General features: G+C 37.0%; 2 protein-coding genes and 1 long non-coding RNA gene across 5 annotated transcripts in view; 2 read left to right on the top strand and 1 right to left on the bottom strand.

Annotated features, from left to right (window-relative positions):
* Positions 1-296: 296 nt before the first annotated feature.
* Positions 297-5121, bottom strand: LOC144024534 (opioid growth factor receptor-like protein 1). 3 transcript variants are annotated; one of them, XM_077530876.1, is made up of 9 exons: positions 4841-5121; positions 4297-4749; positions 4040-4102; positions 3921-3953; positions 3760-3817; positions 2287-2365; positions 1539-1605; positions 1330-1478; positions 297-1255 (listed from the first exon to the last, which is right to left on the bottom strand). In XM_077530876.1, exons 2-9 carry the CDS (start codon positions 4711-4713, stop codon positions 973-975), a joined length of 1149 nt encoding a protein of 382 aa, XP_077387002.1. In that variant the 5' UTR covers positions 4714-4749; positions 4841-5121; the 3' UTR covers positions 297-972. The 3 variants fall into 3 exon arrangements, with proteins under 3 accessions (XP_077387002.1, XP_077387001.1, XP_077387004.1); XM_077530875.1 differs by having other exon boundaries at positions 4297-5121; XM_077530878.1 differs by having other exon boundaries at positions 3760-3814; positions 4297-5121.
* On the top strand, positions 3290-8589 carry LOC144024535 (uncharacterized). The gene is made up of 3 exons (XR_013284796.1): positions 3290-3357; positions 5837-6017; positions 8110-8589. It is a non-coding gene; the product is annotated as an uncharacterized LOC144024535 (long non-coding RNA).
* A 4476-nt stretch (positions 8590-13065) lies between these two features.
* The window catches only part of LOC144023594 (uncharacterized), a 158340-nt gene continuing 151226 nt past the window's right edge, over positions 13066-20179 (top strand). Inside the window, exons 1-2 of the mRNA XM_077529232.1 lie at positions 13066-13292; positions 13832-13997. The gene's annotated coding sequence lies outside the window, so the exon portion shown is untranslated. The remainder of the gene's footprint in view (positions 13293-13831; positions 13998-20179) is intronic.

Raw genomic sequence — 20179 nt, 5'->3', positions numbered from 1 at the left:
TTTGGGTTGTAAATTTCTCAAAATTAGGGCCAAGTTGCCAACATCATCCATCCATTTTCCGAACCGTTTGCTCCTCATAAGGGTCGTGGGGGGTGCTGGAGCCTATTTCAGCTGACTTCGGGCAGTAGGCGGGGTTACACCCTGAACTGATTGCCAGCCAATCGCAGGGCACACAGAGACGAACAACCATCACAAGCACACTCAGGGACAATTTGGAGCGCCCAACGTCATATCTTACTGTTAAGTTTTGGCAGCTTAATGATGCATTCGGATGAATGGATGACGGAAAGATGAAGTTTCTTTAGCCAAGTATGGCGTATTTATTGTGGAGCATAACAAAACATGTCTACACTCAACAGCCTCCAGGCTCAAAGTAAAAGGAAGATAAAAGTGTTCGAGCGCCTCACAGTGGCACAAGCGCAACATTACACACCAGAGTACATATCTTTCAACACTTACTATTTTATTTTCATCAAATAATAAATTCAGCTTTGCTAAATGACTATGCAACCTGATCTTTCATGTAATGTGTCATTCTGTCACTATATGACTATTTTTAGCAATATATTGCCCAGATCCTAGCTAGGTCACCACTAGATGACGCTAAATATACAATTCCGAGCACAGCTCGGAATTAAGTAATCAAAACTGAAATGAACACAAATAAACTGTCAATATTTTGTCACCTGAAAATAATCAAAGAAAATATAACTCAATTATTGACATTGTTCAGATTGTTTCTGGTTTGTTGCTTTGCCTGAAGTGCTAAAATTCCTGACAAAATCAAAATGTTCCTGACAAAATAACCAATTTAGTGTTCGATCAACCTGCCAATAATGTCTTTGAAACATGGGAGCAAACCGAAGTACCCAGAGAAAACCCACGTAAGCACGGGGAGAACATGCAAACTCCACCCTAGGAAGGCTGAAGCCCGGACTCATTTAGTGTTCCAATAGTTCCTACAATTCTGAGTCAGTTTGTTGACCAAATAGCTTGTATCTTCTGTGGGCACCACACAAACTTGTCTTTCTGGTCGTAATTCAAATACGCAAACTTGATGAGTTTCCTGCGTTCACTCCTACTGAGGACAGAAAACACAAAGTAGTTGAGGACGCTGTCTTTGACGTTTTGGAGTTCTCTTTCGACCAACGTCTCATTGAGAAAGAAGGCAACCAGCGGCGCTTGGTAGTGACGGTAGCCCAGGGTCCCCAAACACTTTAATATTCTGGTTATGCGCAAGTAGTTATGGGTGTGCCTGAAGAAATAATACACTCAATTAGCAATTGGTTATGGACTCACCAGTGAAATGTGAGGAGAATCCTGATTTACCTGTTCAAGGATTCGAATCGGTCTCTCCAGTTACTCGCCCGTCGGACCTGGCCCGTTTCTTCATTACATAACTCAATGCCATAAAAGTCCAACATGAGCTTGTATGACTTCAACAGATTTTCCTTTGCAATTGGTTCTTCAAGAAACCTCTAAAGATATATTTCAGTAAGATTTAAAACAACAACAACAACAAAAACTTTCAAATGTACCTCAATTTCTGCTTTTGTCAGGGTTCTGGCCTCCCTGTTCATTCCTGGCTCTTCCAATGGGAACAACCTAAACAGAAAATACTGTAAATTTAAATCCGGCAATGTGATTAATAATGCATTTGTGGAATATGAATTAAACAGCAAAATACACCCGTTTTTAATCAATTTGAGGGAGAGGCCATTTTGCTATTTATTGTTGACTGAAAAAGCATTTGACCTCTGGGAACTTTTTTTTTTTTTGCCGTCCTAGAATAAAGTGGAGTTGCACATCCACTACACTAGGTGGTAGTAGCGCTCTCACTGTAACAGAGAGTTCTAGGAGTATTAGCTCCTCTGCACAGTTGTACTTAAAATAATTTTATAGACAAATGATACTATTTATAGTCATGGGGGAGCATTAGATGGTGATGGAAATATTTTGTTCTTCTTTGCGGTGGTTGGGGAGTAACAAAAAATAATTGAGAAGCACAGGCCTAAGGGCTCAGGTAACAACCAATCATGGCTTAGCAGTTTTCTGGGTTGTCATGTAACATTCACAAGATGACCTGTGGTTGGTTGTTTCCTGAGCAACTGTGATGTCATTTTCAGTGGGCATTAAGTGGCAAAATAGAGCCCGCTAAGATGGATACAAATGAGAGGATCTTGCTGATTAATTTATCTGGACGCATTTTGTAGAACATTATTGTAAAGGAAATGTTTTATCTGACTCACCCTTTAAAATACGACAGGCCTACATGGAATTACTTACCACTGAATGAAAGTGTGTACATACTCCAGACTGTCGTACCTTCCATACCAAGCTGTATGAAAGTCACCAATGTAGACACCTGCAATTTAGTACAAGAGATTATCTGAAAAAAAATAGATTAATTCTGACACAATCAGCAATTTTGCCTTTTTTTTTTTTTTTTTTTTTTTTTTTACATACATATTTGTACAGTGTATATGATATCCATTAGTAGGGACGCTTGCTGATTTTTTTTTTTTTAAACCAAGTCACCAGCAAGAGTAAGTAGCCTACTTACTTACTAATACCTCTATTACATTTCATTTAACACATTACAAAATATTGTGATCAAACATCTGACGCAGCTTATGTATTATTCACCGATTTGCCAAACAGCCGCACTTAAGATTTTTTATTTTTTGCCTTAAAGGTGCATTGTGCAATTCAAAAGGGTAATATTAACACGTTCTCTACATGCTCCACCAGTGCACAGATGAGTACAAAGAGCCCTGACTTTTTTGCTCTGACTGTACCTATCAACTTATCTTCCCTTCAGTACAATCCACATTTTCTTCTTCCCACTGTTTGTTTCTTTCTAATAAAGTGAATCTGTGGACTGTCAGTCTTTTTGTTGCTCTCCCATGTGTTATGCTCTGGAGTTGGATCCCAACAACCCAGACACAAATAAGAGTTTGACACTTTATTCACATAACAATTCTTGTACTCACAACGAGACCAGAAACAACGAGAATGTATCAAGGATCAAGAGACGTGGAATTAACTTGGGCTGTGGAGGTGAGCAGAGGAACAGATGAATAATTCGGCAAAAACACACTTCTCTGACTTTTATAGTCTGCGAACTCTGATAGGTTGCTGAAAAAAAGAGATTAAGGATTCCTGACATCACATAGCTTCTGACCAGTTGAAAGAGATGAAAGATTTGTGACATCACATAGTTGCTGGTTCCATGCTGATTACATCAGTTCAAATAAAACAAAACAGCAGACATTTGCCACAAACAAAACACAGTCATGACACCATGTTTTTGCTGTCCCGCTGCTCCATCCATGGCCAATCAGCCACCGATACTGGGTATCGATGCTCACACACCCATATGCATTTCAATTTAAAAAATATATATTTCTTAAATAGGTGAACATTATCCAAAAGTTTAAATTCCTTTTACTGGTTGTATCATTAGGCACACCTGCCCAACTGCTTTTTAGGGCATCTGATCGCATGACTGGTACATTTTAGTTATGTACCGCAGACGTCATTATTATATGCCCAGTTGAAAAACCAGAGCATCAGAAATAGCAACAAAGGCATTTCTCTCCAAAATTGTGAGAACTCTCAATAATATGGTGTAGTGAAGTGCTTTACAACTGCAATAAGTGTATACTTTTACTGACTGTGGTAATTGATAATGTATCAATTGACTTGTGACTTTAACAAATCCATTGGCGGTTGTAGTGCTGATTCTTGTTGGCTTACCGTCAGGTAAAGATGGTGTCTTTCCAAGGTAGAAATTCAAGTTAGGCATGTCCTCCTGCTGAACAGACATAACAGTAAAAAAAAAAAAGAAAAAAAAAGATGATGTAAATAATACTGTACTGTAGACAATTTATTTGATCGTCAATTTGATGTATGCTTACAGAGTTTGGATTGTGTTGTCCTCTGGTCTTGAACTGTGAACAAATTGAAATCATTTTGATATCAAACCATCATGTTGCATATGTTTCCAGAAATTTCTATGTTGTTGTTTATAACGTACTGGGTAGCCATGCCTGTAGTTCTGCATGTCTCTTGCAGCATTCAGAAAAATGTTCAACTTGAACTGTATTCAAACAGGGACAGAAGGCAATGTTAAAAATAAAAAAATAAAAAAATAAAATAAAATAAATAAATAAATTACATATTAGGGCTCACTTTAAACTCTGAAAGGGGCTCACTTAAAGACCCAAAGCAGCTAAATAGTAGGTAGTAATGCAGAAGCAAATAAATAATAATAATACTAATAATCACACTCACATTAGTGGACCTTTGCACAGTCTTTATCCCGCTGAGCACCTCCTGGCTCAGCTCAGTCTCCCACGTTGAATCATATTCACAGTACAACTCATCTGTGGCACTGACTCGATACTCTTCCTCGTCATATTTCTCCTCATCCTCCTCTTCATCAGCCAGGGGCCTCTGGCAGGCGAACTCGGGCATGGAGACCGTGACCACCCGCACTGGCTCTTGAACTTCGCATGGACTGTGCACCACCACCACCTCCTCCAGTGTGACATTTTCGGACGCATTTACACCGTTTTCATCTTGCAGTGCCGGAGGTCCACTCCCAAAATATCGAAAAAATATTCTCGTAATGAATCGCCCCGTGGAAAAAAGCCCACGCCATATGCGCTGGAAAATCACGTTTAGCAGGCTGTTACTGAACCAGGCCATCACTAACAATATGCTCAATTTAGACACTTTCACTTTCTGTTTGACAGAAAAGAAATTTAAACACAACAGGAGATCAGGTTACAACTGATACTGGATCAGGAAAATATATGTAAGAATGGGTTGTTACCTTGTTGAAGGAATAGTGTCAGAAACAATAAAAAACACAATTGGACAACACATTAGGTACAACACAAAAAAGTGCCAAGAAATAATATTTAAAGTGGTTCTTCATAAATATAAGGTTGAAAATTAATTGTACTGATGAAGTAATCGTATCCACCTGACTACCTTCAATTCAAATTTGTCCTTTGTGGTGGATCTTTTTAAACCTGAATATCTCTCACCCAGTGTACACGACTGAATTAACTCCTTTTGTGCTCTACACAGGACATTCAGCGCTTTCCAACGATACCAAATGTGTAGGGGTGGGGCTTTGCTACCTTTGATTGCATCATAAAAGAAAATTGCTTCCCTCAGTTCAAGCACTTTTTAGGGAAGTGTATAACACTTTTTATTGAACAAATTTAGGCTTTAAATGTTGTTAGCATGTTTTCGATAAGACTCTTAAGAACACATTAAAGTATTGTTTGAATTATTTACCTGTATTTGAGCCTAGCATTTAAGTTTAAAAAAATGTCCTCTGTAGTGGACACATCATAGCTTAAAAGTAAAAACTTTTTTTTTTTTTTTCAAAAAAATTCTTTTGCAGTATTCCAGTTACTTCACAAAGATTGGGGAATATCAAAATAAACTTTTTTTTTCTTTTTTTTTTCCTGGTAATTAGGAGCATATATATACCACAGTACCATGAGTATTTCTGTGACCTGGATTTGGAATATGAATATTGAATCCATATATGCTCCTTACAGTCTAGTAGTCAGCATAGAGTCCTTCGGTTTGCTCACAACTTAGCATTTAAATAAAGGAAGGCCACATTCAATACAGAGGATGGTCTGCAGAATCCAACCTCACCACCATTACTTTTTGCCTCAACAAACTTAAAAAATAGCATAACAAGACAAAAGAAAAAAAACAAACATCTACCCTATGTGCTCTATGACAGCAATAATACCAGCCTTTTTATGCACCATAATAACCTGCTCTTATCTGTGTTTATTTGCAGTGCTTCATTTTCTCTGAGCAGAGCAGCATTTGGGATGGATGAGGGTCTCGAGTCCGGCTTGTGGACAACATGCTCTTAATGTCTTCCTGTGCAAGATAAACAGATTTGAAGCAGAGTGGTACTACAGACGACGCAAATGTGACAACAGATTCATATGTTTTGACAGTCATCAAACCACAAGGTGCTCTTTCTATTTCATTCATTTCAATCATCAAAATGATTGATGATTGTTATTGCACTTACTTAGCAAATGAGTACTTATGATTGGCAGGCTGCTGTATGGATTGGATGGTACAAAACAGTGCTGAAACAGACATTTGTTGTGGTAGGAATAACTGTTGCTTTTAATGGCAAATTTTAGACTCTCAGTGGCCGGTTGAAGTGCACAAGTGAGTCACACGCATTTAAATTCCACTCCACAAGCAACATAGGCCGACTGCATTCTGTAAATCTCAGTATGGAGCGGTACAGCAGCGTCGCTGCTCTGATGTGAACCCAATTAGTTGAAACTCCAACAGATGCCACTGAAAACGTCAGCAAGCATCCGCGAATAACATGAATGAACACACACGTATCTCTCACTTGGTGTGATGTTAATGAGGAGGGCTTGGTGGGTCACTGAGCGACCAAGTGTGCTTGACGAAGGTCAGTGCCGCCACGAGCTAATGCTTGATTACATAGAGTACTTTGGACCAGCGCATTGTGAGCACTATGCACACAACACTCTACAAGGTTAATTGTAAAATCAAGACTGAAGGTTACATCCACCTTATTCTTTTCTAATTATGGACACGACTTCCGGTACAAACCGCAAGCGGCGTTTTGTTTTCATGGTAACTAGTAACTAATAACTAAACATGGCTGTTTTTGGCAACTTTTGGTTCAACTTCTGCTCGTTAGTACTCGTATACCGTCGAAATTCACAAGATGTACAAAACATTTTTAATCAGAGCCCTCAAGAATAGCTGTAATCTGAATTGAAATCATGATTATTCAAACGATTATTTATTTTTTGGTACAAAACAAGAACATGTTTAAGCAGTTCAAAATATTAAGACCAATTAACATTTTTTTTAGAAACACTATAACTATGTAAGTTCGTTTCGGACCAAACAGAATTTATAATAATATTATTTATTTATTTATTTATTTATTTATTTATTTATATTGTCAAAAACTTGAAAGGGATAATTTACTTCTTTAGCCATTTTTGGCAGTCAAACATTAATATTTTGCCTATAATAAATTTTATATTTTTATTATTTTTCATGTACAATTAGTACCTCTAAAAACACATTTTGAAAATTGCTGTCGACTGAAAATGACATCGCAAGGGCTCAGGTAACCAATCACAGCTCAGCTTGTGAATGTCACATGGCCAAACCTAGAAAACAGGTGAGCTGTGATTGGTTACCTGAGCCCTTGTGATGTCATTTTCAATGGACAGCAAGTTGCAAAATGTGTTTTTAAAGGTACTAATTGTACATGAAAAATAATGAAAGTATCAAATTAATTATAGACAAAATATTAACTTTTTATTGCTATAATGGGCTAAATAAGTGGCGTATCCCTTTAAGTTGGAGTGCAACATGTGCACTGTGCAGTAGGATGGTCATTTATTTTTTGGTACAAAACAAGAAAATGCTTACACAGTTAAAAATAGAATACTAAAGATACTAAAATACTAAAGATACTAAAAAACTAAAGATACTAAAAAAAATAAAATAGAAACACTGTAATTATGTAAGTTCCTTTTGGACCAAAATAATTTATATTATTTATTTATTTATTTATTTATTTTAGCTAAAACTTGACGTTGGAGTGCAGCATGTGCACTATGCAGTAGGATGATCATTTATTTTTTTTGGTACAAAGCAAGAAAATGTTTAAACGTAAAAAACAACCAAAATATATTAAAGACAAATAAAAATACTTTGAAACACTACAATTATACAAGTTCCTTTTGGATGAAACATTTATTAAATTAGTTATTTTAAAATTTAAAAAAGGTAAGAATGTATAAATTTAAACAACTCAAAAGTTAGTATCACTAATCTTTCTTTATGATTATGCTGATTTTGTAATTGTGGTATGTGATAACTGAAATAGTAATTTAATTTCAATTAATTGCACAGCCCTACATTTTGCTATAATTATAGTTAGAGTTAGTTTTATAAACGTAAAATCTCATTTAAATTAAGTTTAGTTTTTTTTTCGAATTTTTGTTTTGTTTTGTAATGTAAAAATTAACTTAAGTTTCTTTCTGTAAACAGAGAATCCTCGCGTGCTATCTGAAGTGGCAGCAGAAGAGCATGTGACGCACAGGGAGGTTGAAACATCTGACAGGGAATCCAAAGAATGCCATGATGGCCTCAGCAACTTGAATGTCATCATCCTCCTCCCGTCCCACGCCAAAGACTGGTTTTATCGGAGCACAGAGAGGACTCCCAACCTGAAAGCAAATGTGATGTGTGACATTAACAGCAGCCCATCTCGTCCCGCTGTGAGCAGGAGGGTGGCCACAGCAACCCTGTGTTTATTAACTCCATTTTCTACATGGTAGAGCAGGCCTCCACTTGCTTGTGCGTCATGTTGTCTCAGAAATCCTCCAGCAGCATGCCTCTCTTCCAGGGAACAAATCAAATGAGGAGAAAGTCTTTACAAAACATTTAAATGTCCATTGGTGAAACCACTGTTTGAGCGGTTTTCCAGCCATGAGTATAGTTTTTCCCCAATGCAATAATTTTGTTCAACATTTTTAAAACATTAAATCATGCAATACTCACCACAAGTCTCTCAATGTGTATTCAGAACAATTATTTTGAACTCATTGTCAGTGTATGTAACTTTTGTTTCCAATGCTTCCCTCTGTAATTCAGTTATTATTGCTCAGTAAACTTTAGAACATACAGAATTTTGCGCTTATACCAAGCTAATGTTCACAATAGATAATAAACTTCTTCTGAATGGCGACAACAGTCCTTGTTAAGATCCAATACAAAAGTTGCCTGTACAAAGATGGCAAGATTCAATTTTTATTGACATTCTCACTAATAATATGATAATCAGGTTGATTATTTGTATGTACAATTTTATAAAGTTTCAAATTATACATTGATTTGAATACATAAATGGTGTTCCAGAACTTAAGCTTCTGCAAGGCTGACCTTACAGCGCAACTATTCTGCACTACAGATAGCCTATGGAAATTTGACTTTAAGTTTTTTTCAGTGTCTGCTTTCCCTTTCCATAGCCTGTTATTATTTCATTCATGTGTAGCTAACGCTGACCTTGCGCTGATGGATTAACTGGAGTTTTGCAAAACATTCTATTATTAATGGAGTCGTGCACTAATAACCTGCTGTGGCAGGACTTTAATTGGCCACCTTTTATTTTTTAAACCACGACAATTTTTACCACTAGAGGGCAGCATTGTTGTATGCAAGATTTGTGCAACGTGGATGGGAGCCGTTTAAGGATCCTGAGTGAGAAATATAACAGGTGAAGCATAAACATTCATTCGTTCTATTCACGAGGGTCGCCAACGTGCTGAAGCTCATCAATCAATGAATCAATCTCCGTCTGTCTATCTATCTATCTATCTATCTATCTATCTATCTATCTATCTATCTATCTATCTATCTATCTATCTATCTATCTATCTATCTATCTATCTATCTATCTATCTATCTATCTATCTATCTATCTATCTATCTATCTGTCTATCTAGCTGTCTGTCTGTCTGTCTGTCTGTCTGTCTGTCCGTCCGTCCGTCCGTCCGTCCGTCCGTCCGTCCGTCCGTCCGTCCGTCCATCCATCCATCCATCCATCCATCCATCCATCCATCTATCTATCTATCTATCTATCTATCTATCTATCTATCTATCTATCTATCTATCTATCTAGCTGTCTGTCTGTCTGTCCGTCCGTCCGAGGAGTTGGCTTTCTAAGCGGTTTTGAGCAAACCACAAAGGATGCATAATGTCACTCAAAAGTCTTTAAGAGAGCCATGAGAACGGCAAAAGACACACAGTGGTGTCTATTCTACTGTTTGTTTGTTTTTCCTACTGGTGCCTTTAATGAGAGTTTGTGCAAGCACTAAACTGACACAAGACTCAATTTACTTCAGAGACAACACTGCAGTTTTTGAAGCTCGGTGATCTTTCTTCATCCTACTTAGATATTGTTTGTGGTGTGCCCCAAGGGTTTGTTTTGGGCCCTATATTGTTTATTTTGTATATCAATAACATAAGGCAGGGGTGTCCAAACTTTTTCATTTGAGGGCCACATACAGAACATCAGAAGGACGCATGGGCCACATAATGTTATGAATTTAGTCAGTTTTAATTAGTTTTCAGGGTGGTTCTGTTAGTTTTTTTTTATTAGTTTTAGTCCTTTAATAAATGTTTAGTTTTTGTTTAGTTAGTTTCAGTATTAGTTTTAGTTTTTTGTGTTTTTTAATATGTATTACTTGTGCGCAATATTAAAAAAAAAACCAAAAACAAACAAACACCATGGGTGCAACGTCATTATTCTGGTTTATATCAAAATGAATCTACTAAAAATCACATTTAAAATCATCCCCAAAGGCTCATATATTAAATTAATTACCAAAGACTAAAACGAAGGAAATTTTTTGCTATAATTATAGTTAGTTTTATTTTAGTTTTGTAAACATACAATATAGTTTCAGTTAGTTGTCTTTTTTTTTTTTTTTTAAAAAAAGCATCTTCGTTTATATGTTATTTCATTAACGAAATTGTTGTTTTGAATTTGTTTTTTTCGTTAGTTTTAGTTAACTAAAATAAAATTTGATAGCACCTGTGTTTTTCGACACCCTCCCTTCTTACTTTGACCATCTCCAAACATTTTTGTTTTTATTTTATTTCAACTGAGTCAAATGCCATTTTTAGCATATGTCGCGGGCCACTATAAAATGGCTCCCGGGCCGTAGTTTGGACACCCCTGACATAAGGTATCAGATGTTCAGAAACTGGTTTTGTTTAGTTTAAAGGATTTATAGAATGAAATTCACTGAAGGAAGGGGACCAAAAGGAAAATCTGGCTTGACAGAAACAAATTATGATTAAATGTAAATAAAACAAAACTAATGTTTGTTGGGAATTGCAGAACAAATGTAAACATACAAAAAGATTGATGATGTGTAGAATGACAAGGTTCAAGAAAATACATTTGTGGGTGTCATAATAGATGAGAAAATTAGTTGGAAGCCACACATCAAATACATACATACCAAATTATCAAGAAGTATCGCAGTGTTAAATAAAGTTAAATGGATTACAACTCATTCCGCATCTTGTACTGTTCCATATTTCTGCCATATTTTAGTTACTGCGTTGAGAATTGGGGTAATGATTACACAAGTTCAACTCTTAAAATTTGTTGATATCGTGAGTTTTCAGACATCATATATGTATATAATTTAAAATAATGTTACCACAAAACATTAAAAAAATGTTTAGAGAGAAAAACGGTGGTTAGAAATGAAGAAGGATTATTATTCGTACAAACAGGAGAAGATTCTGTACGTCATTCTGTGGGGTGAAATTATGGAACAGGCTATGTGAGAACTTAAAACAATGTACAAATGTAAATCAATTTAAAACTAAATACAAAAGTCAGGTATTTACAGTATACAGAGGGAATGGAGGGGGTAGACAACCACTTGGTGATGAGGACTGCTGCGGACATATTTATATTTACTATTGTTCGGAACTTGTGTTTTGTTATTGTTGGCTTTTTGGATATGGGTTGAATTTTACTTTTTTAAATTTTTTTTAATGATCTCTGAGTATTTATTTCATATTATTATCAAGTAGTGGTTTATTATCACTGTTACTTTTGTTATCTTCTGTGTTATTTTTACCTTTGATGAAGAATAGATATGTAAAAATAGCTGAGTGATGTAACCGAGATACAGTATTAGAAACGAGCACTCACTATGATGCAATGAATTTAGCAGTGCAGCACCACTGCCTGCTACAAGCAAAACTTTAAGCATGTTTTCTAAATGCAGCCTGCCAATGAAGTCATCATTACATTCTTTTAAAAGCATTTCCCCCCCAAAAAATGCATCACTAGATGTCAAGTGGATTATGGTCAAAGGTGAAATTCTTGTTGGAAAATGTATATGACATCAAATTAAAGATGGTCTTTCTTTCTTTTCTTTTCTTTTCTTTTCTTTTCTTTTCTTTTCTTTTCTTTTCTTTTCTTTTCTTTTCTTTTCTTTTCTTTTCTTTTCTTTTCTTTTTGCTGCAGACACCTGTTGGACTGAGTGGCCCGTTTGAAGCGATGTGTCAGTGCATCCACACATTGAATGCAAACATTAACCGTAAATTGGGGAAATGATAATAATACATTTGAGTTACAATGACATAAATACAATCAAAAGTAATGGTATGGTATTAATCCAAGGAGTTCTGGCTTGATGGAGCAAGTGAATGAGGCATCTTCACAAATCGCTTCACTTTGCCACATCCCATGTGGCTGTGGCATTGATGTAGTCAAAATGACTTATATGTACCGGATATGTACTGTAAATACTCATTATGGTAATACTTGCCAACGATTGTCACCAAGGGCACCGTTCAAGACTATTTACTGCATTTCATCTGCCCCCCTTTTAAGCCTGTGGAAGGGCCTTCTTAAAACGGAAAACCTCCCAAGGCACAGGCACACATGCACACTCTACCCAGGTAGGCCGAAGCCCAGATTCAATCTACGATTTTGGTGACATCATTATCTTCTAAAAGCATAAAAACTTGCAATTCAACTCATTAGATTGCATTGAAACGTGTCATAATGTTCAGTTTACCGTCCTTGGCCAACAGCCACCATGAGATTTGGTGTTTAGCAATACTATAATAACCATCCACAACAGCCACTATAGTACAAGTAGAAGATAATCAGAAAATAATAATAATTTAAAAAAATGGGACTGTTTATTTATGCAAAAATGATAACTATTCAGTGTATATTATTTCATGCTCCCACTATTAATATTGAATGTGCCTTAATTAATGTTACTGCGCCTGTTTTTCTCTTATTTCTTACTGTTTTGCTGTGACAAATGTCCTATAAATGAAAAAACAAGTGTTGACGAGGTATCACAAGTGAGTTTTGAATCAACAGAAATGTGTACCTGATACAGCTCATAAAGAGCATCATTTTACGTTCTGATCTGTAGGTGGCGGTAGCGGTCTGTTAGTTTTGTTTGCACATTTTCATGTACGTGCTCATTTTCTGTACCGTTTGTGTTTGTGAGAGTTGCGAGTGAGATGATATCCCAGCTGACTTTTGGTAAGAGGTACCCTGGACTGGTCGTCCGTCAATCACAGTCTTATAAACGTAATATGGCTATTTCTGGGATGTGGAAGGAAGTTGAAGTACAAGGCCAAAACCCACGCGAGTTAGACCAAGATTCGAACCCTGTCAGGTAGGCAAATGTGAAATTATCAATAACTTCTAGATATGTACACCCACTGTAAAACAGTGCCCTGTTAAAACAAAACAAAACAAAACACAACCCTAATCTTTTAGGGATATCTGCTATTATTTGTTATTTATTTTTATTTTATTTCATTTTTTACATTTGCGTCATAGAATTCAATCATTCCAGCATGCTTATTCTTTAATGCACCGCCATCATTCATAGCTGAGCGGGTCAGTAAATAATTGATTAGTTAGTTAGATATTTCTCTTTGTGAACACATTAAGTGATTACTGTCCGCTGCTGCAGGGTCTTTGATGTGGCGTCACACAGCCGGGAATGCAAGATTCAATTAGTAGCAAGCAGTCAGTTCAAACAGAGGGCAACAAGTACTTTCTAAAGGGTAACTATTGACCTGGCAGGAAAATGGATAGGGAGGGTTGTAATAGAAGCAACGTGAATACCTTTTTTTTTGTGTGTTTTAAAAATTAAGCCAAACCTGCCTGTTTGATTTTTTAGAAAATATGTAACTTCTGCATTCACAGCCTTTCCAGAGTGACTTGGAGATGGTTTGGCTCTCTTTGGCTGCTGCCGATGCCAATACGAAATTAAGCAAGTTTCTTTTTCAATTCAGATGAATCAAACAGGATAAAATCAGGATTTACTGAACACTTTTGGGAAAACTGGCCGTAATAGAAGTTCGTCAGGAAGGTAATTGCTCATTACTTTTCATTTCCAGCCAATTTGCTGCGTGTGTGGAACAGATTTAAAAAGTCTGTTCATTCTCGGCGCTTGTCCTAGTTTGTGTGAGACAGATGCCCTGCTTGAATAATTGCACTTTGAGCGTTTGACTCACTCATTGAACTGGTGTGTTTCAAGTTTGGTGGATAACGACAAGGAGACAATTTGGGGTATTGGTGGTTTAATCACCTGAACCTGTACAAGAAGCCACAAACGAACCTCCTTATGTTCATTGTCATTATCGCCCAACAACCAGTCCAGGAAGTACTTCGACCTTGCATTATGGCAGCTGAGAGAGGCTCTTTCAACCTGAAACTCTGAACAAGATAATTGTTCAGAAAAAAAAAAGATGAATGGCTTTGATGTTTGCACTGTTGCCCCAGTTCTCAGGTTTGATCCTTTGGTATGGGTCCTCTTTCTAGCCTCTTGATGAAATCCAAAAACATGTACAGTGTGTGAGGTTCACTGAAGACTGTAAATGTGGTGTGAAAATTTGTGTGAATGGGTGTCCGTCTATCACACTTTAAGTCGTTTGGTACAGGCTCCACCTCTCTGTGACCCTGAACAGAGAAAACTGTTATAAATAAGATCAATAAATAAATAAATAAATAAATAGATATAAATGTTGTGGTAGATGATGTTTCATCTGTTCAGGTTGTCAATTTTGATCAAGCTCTGTATATCTGTATACTAGAAGCTTAAATAATTAAATCATCAAAAGTCATAAAAGAGCTTGTTTGTATGGTAAGTTCTGATCTGATGTGAATATTTACTTAAAAAAATAAATATATATATATATATATTAGGGGTGTTTAAAAAAATCGATTCGGCGATATATCGCGATACTACATCGTACGATTCTCGAATCGATTCAATTTTTTTTTTTTTTTTTTTTTAAGAGCTCAGAATTGTTCATTCGGTAGTCTTACCGATTCAACGTCTTATCATCATGGCCTTTTTTTTTTTTTTTTGTGTGTGTGAATCGATTTTTAAACTTCCATTTTTAATGGAAAAATATTCAACAAAACGTCTGACTTCGGGTTGGGATTCACACCTTGAGCATGGAAGAATGTTATATGAACGGAACATTAAGCCTTAATATTTTATTTTAATGCTGTTCAAACATGAAACAGATTACAACCTCTATAAGACTGAAATTTCAGATAAATAAATAATACATTTTCATATCAATCTTACACTCTACAAGCTTACTGATTAGTATTTTCTAAATTTGAATGAAAAAAAATCGCAACAGGGGCGGCACGGTAGTCGAGTGGTTAGCACGTCCGCTTCCCAGTTCTGAGGTCTCCGGTTCGAGTCCAGGCTCGGACTTTCCTGGGTGGAGTTTGCATGTTCTCCCCGTGCATGCGTGGGTCTTCTCCGGGTACTCCGGTCTCCTCCCACATTCCAAAGACATGCATGGCAGGTTAATTGGGCGCTCTGAATTGTCCCTAGGTGTGCGTGTGAGTGTGGATGGTTGTTCGTCTCTGTGTGCCCTGCGATTGGTTGGCAACCAGTCCAGGGTGTCCCCCGCCTACTGCCCAGAGCCAGCTGAGATAGGCGCCATCAGCCCCCGCGACCCTTGTGAGGAATAAGCGGTCAAGAAAATGGATGGATGGATGGAAAATCGCAACAATCGACTTATAAATTCGTATCGGGATTAATCGGTATCGAATCGAATCGTGACCTGTGAATCGTGATACGAATCGAATCGTCAGGTACTAGGCAATTCACACCCCTAATATATATATATATATATATATATATATATATATATATATATATATATATATATATATATATATATATATATATATATCACACAAATCAGCCTAGCAGCAGCATGCTAGGCTAAATGGTTAGCTAGTGGGGGCCCAATAATAAAAACGTTACCACAGAGAAACATAACAACAAACAAGACTAGAGCCACAAAACCTAAAGCGTGGATAACATCTTTCTTTCTCTTTCTTTCTTTCTTTCTTTCTTTCTTTCTTTCTTTCTTTCTTTCTTTCTTTCTTTTTTTTTTCTTTCTTTCTACATGTACAGTATGCACAAAAACTAATCTATAAAATCAATGAACTCCCACACGAAGAAAAAAAAACATTTGAACCCTGACAAAAGATACTTGATTGAAGCTTTTTTTTTTTTTTTTGCCCCATCCATCCATTTTCTTGACCGCATATTCCTCACAAGGGTCGTGGGGGGTGCTGGAGCCTATCTTAGCTGGCATTGGGCAGTCGGCGGGGTACACCCTGAACTGGTTGACAGCCAATTACAGTTTTTTTTTTTTTGTGTTAATTATTTTTAATAATTATTTTATTGCAAGGTGAGCAAACAATCTGCTGTCAACTTGAATTAAAAAAGACTATTTCACTTAATATTGTGTAGGACAGTGATTCTCAAATGGGGGTACGTGGAGGCACTCCAGGGGGTACATGCCATTTTAAAATATATTTAAAAAGTATATGCAAATATTTTTAAAACAAACAAACAAACAAACAAACAAGTTCATCAAATGAAAGTTATATTCAGTAGGCAATTGAATTTCCGTGTCCTAAAAACCCAGCATTTCCGCCATACCAGAATGGTTTGACCCAACTTGTCATATGCCACCTAGAAAGGTGGAAGAGGTTGCGGTTCCTGTTCTCCTTGGCTCATATATCTGTGGCCGTGAGGCAAGGCTGTGGCCAGTGGCAGATTAATGACTGTGAAGGTGTCTTCATTGGGTATATGGGCTCCTGTGGTAAATGGCAGGCTGTAAAAAGTGTGACAGTAAGGAGTAAAGTGGGGCCAAGGAGGGGAAAAAAAGAAGCAAGCATGAAATTAATGGTTCACATGAGCAAACTGCAAAAGATGTTAAAGTTGAGTATGAGGTAGTGATAGACCGATATGGTTTTTTCAAGGCCGATACCGATACAGATTATTTGTAGTCAAGTCGGCCGATAACCGATATTTCAAGCCGATATTCATTTGCAATAAAATGGGGAGGGGGGGGAATTCTTTCAAACTATATATAATTTCTCACTGAGTAACAAATTCATGTGAATGTAGCTCATTTGGGGTTTTTGTTAGGGTTCGTAAAAACGTTTCAAAAAGATTTTCGCGGTGAAAAATTGTGTGAATATGTTCCAAATGTGTTTACGACAAATAAAAACTGACTGCGAACATCTTACAAATCCTGATGAAAACCCCAAATTCGCTACGTTCGCAAGTATCCCCTGCTCAGTGAGCTTTATCGGCCTTCAGATTCAAAAAATGGCCGATGCCGATATTTGTCAAAATGCCAAATATCGGCGCCGATAATCGGCCCCGGCCGATTATCGGTCTATCCCTAGTATGAGGCATTATAAAGAACTATGTCACGATAGAATGAGGGTGTCTATGTTGTACAAAATGTATGACTCCCCACTGAGAGAGCACTGTTTCAGAACGTTGTCTTTGAATACGAATGAATGAGATAAGGACACGGAGCCAAACACAAACACAGGGCCATCAATTCTGTCGGATAAGAAATCCATCCTTTAAAAAAAAAATCTTTAGATGTACTGTCCACAGAAAAAAAAAGAAACAGGGACAAATAGTTCCCAGTAGAGAAATGAAACCCAATTTATTCATAGTCCTTTAGCTCAGAACTGTGAAGATTGACAACCGAGTGATTTGCCACAACTGTTAATCTTCTAAAATGAGCAAGCAGTCAGATCTTTGCTCCAGCGCCCACACTAAATAATTCACTACTCTGTGCTTCAGTTTCATTCCATTTATAACTTTTTACCCCCTGTCAGCTATAAGGATTCGAGTCATTGTCATTGTATCATGTACCACTTTGTTCTGCTCAAAGCCTGCACTCAATATGTGGTAACAGCAAAGAATTGAAAGAAAATGAAAAGCACCTCCGCTGCCTTCTAATAACAGACAAGTACGGTATGCAACACAACTATGAAATATTAAGCATCACCGCATTCATACATATGCAAATGAATACATATAAATTACATTGCATATGCTGCATTACGTGTGTGTGTGTGTGTGCGTGTGTATATATATATATATATATATATATATATATATATATATATATATATATATATATTAGGGGTGTGAATTGCCTAGTACCTGACGATTCGATTCGTATCACGATTCACAGGTCACGATTCGATTCGATACCGATTAATCCCGATACGAATTTATAAGTCGATTGTTGCGATTTTTTTTCATTCAAATTTAGAAAATACTAATCAGTAAGCTTGTAGAGTGTAAGATTTATATGAAAATGTATTATTTATTTATCTGAAATGGCAGTCTTATAGAGGTTGTAATCTGTTTCATGTTTGAACAGCATTAAAATAAAATATTAAGGCTTAATGTTAATGTTCCGTTCATATAACATTCTTCCATGCTCAAGGTGTGAATCCTAAAAAAAAAAAAAAAAAAAATCGATTCTGCCGATTATTGAATCGATTCGAGAATCGCGCGATGTAGTATCGCGATATATCGCCGAATCGATTTTTAACACCCCTAATATATATATATATAGCTATATATATATATATATATATATATATATATATATATATATATATATATATATATGTGTATATATATATATGTGTACACAGGCGGCACGGTGGCTGAATGGTTAGCACGTTGCCTCCAAGTTCTGAGGACTCCGGTTTGAGTCCAGGCTCTGGCCATTCCTGGGTGGAGTTTGCATGTTCTCCCCATGCCTGCGTGGGTCTTCTCCGGGTACTCCGGTCTCCTCCCACATTCCAAAGACATGCATGGAAGGTTGATTGGGCGCTCTGAATTGTCCCTAGGTGTGCTTGTGAGTTTGGATGGTTCTTTGTCTCTGTGTGCCCTGCGATTGGCTGGCAACTAGTCCAGGGTGTCCCCCGCCTGCTGCCCAGAGCCAGCTGAGATAGGCGCCAGCACCCCCCGCGACCCTTGTGAGGAATAAGCGGTCAAGAAAATGGATGGATGGATGGATGGACAATTTATAGTAGGCTTCCCCAATCCTGGTCCACACGGGCTTGAGTCCTGTAAGGTTTTAGATGTTTCCGTCCTGCAAACATACCTGATTCATATAATCAGCTCATTAGCAAGCTCTGCAGAGGCCTGATAATTATCGGAATCTTTAGAATCAGGTGTACATTCTTTGGACGTTGAGAAGTACCTGAATGCTCAAGGGATATTTTTAGAAGTGCAGAAGCTGTGTACCGGTGCGTTCCTGCCCAGTTAAAACAATGGACCAAAAAAATGAATCATTCAATTTGATCATGTTGGTAAATGGGGTGCACTTATAAAGCGTTTTATTGACATCAAATCGGGGTGCGCGTACCTCTGGGAGCACGTGAAGACACATCAGGGGGGTACTTGTGATTTTAAAATATATTTAAAAAGTAGCATCAATGCAAGAAACCAGCTTGATTTTTTTTCAGTTTCTACTTTTATTCAGTTAATTGAATTATTTCTTTTGAAAACCAACCTGTACCATGATCCCAATTAGTGTATTTATTTACCATTAAGATAATTACTTTTTTGCTTTTATATTTTGACCAATACATAGTGTATTGGTCAAAATTAAAACCATTTCCCAAGTTAAAACCAGACATTGATGGCACAGCACTGTTTTGTTTTGTTCATCCAAAATGTTTTGCGCTGGTTGGCGGTACTAGCCTGAAAAAATATTTGTATATTTATGGAAAACATATCGGAGTGTAGTGTACCCAAGACTTTTCCGGTATGCGCGCGACATGCTAACGCAGGTTTTCCTTTTTAGTTTAAAATAACTTACGCTAAACTCCAGGAACCCTCGCCACACAATATACACACCCAATAGCAAAACCCAGGGTGAGTTTGTTGAGAGATTATGTCCTCAGTGTCTGTTTGATGTGTAATGTTATGCTTGTGCCACTGTGAGGCGCTCAAACACTTTTCTTTTATCTTTCTTTGTTCTTTTATCTTCTCTTTACTTTGAGCCTGACGGCTGTTGAGTGCAGACATGCTTTGTTGAGCTCTGCAATAAACACGCCATATTTGGCTAAAGAAACTTCACTTTTCCGTCATCCATTCATCTGAATGCATCATTAAGCTGCCAAATTTAACAGAGTTGTTACTTTTGATAAAGTTTTAAATCCATCCATGTCATCCATCTA

The sequence above is a fragment of the Festucalex cinctus genome, chromosome 8 (assembly GCF_051991245.1).
Source record: "Festucalex cinctus isolate MCC-2025b chromosome 8, RoL_Fcin_1.0, whole genome shotgun sequence".
NCBI lineage: Eukaryota > Metazoa > Chordata > Actinopteri > Syngnathiformes > Syngnathidae > Festucalex > Festucalex cinctus.
This window is presented reverse-complemented; position numbering and strand designations above follow the sequence as displayed.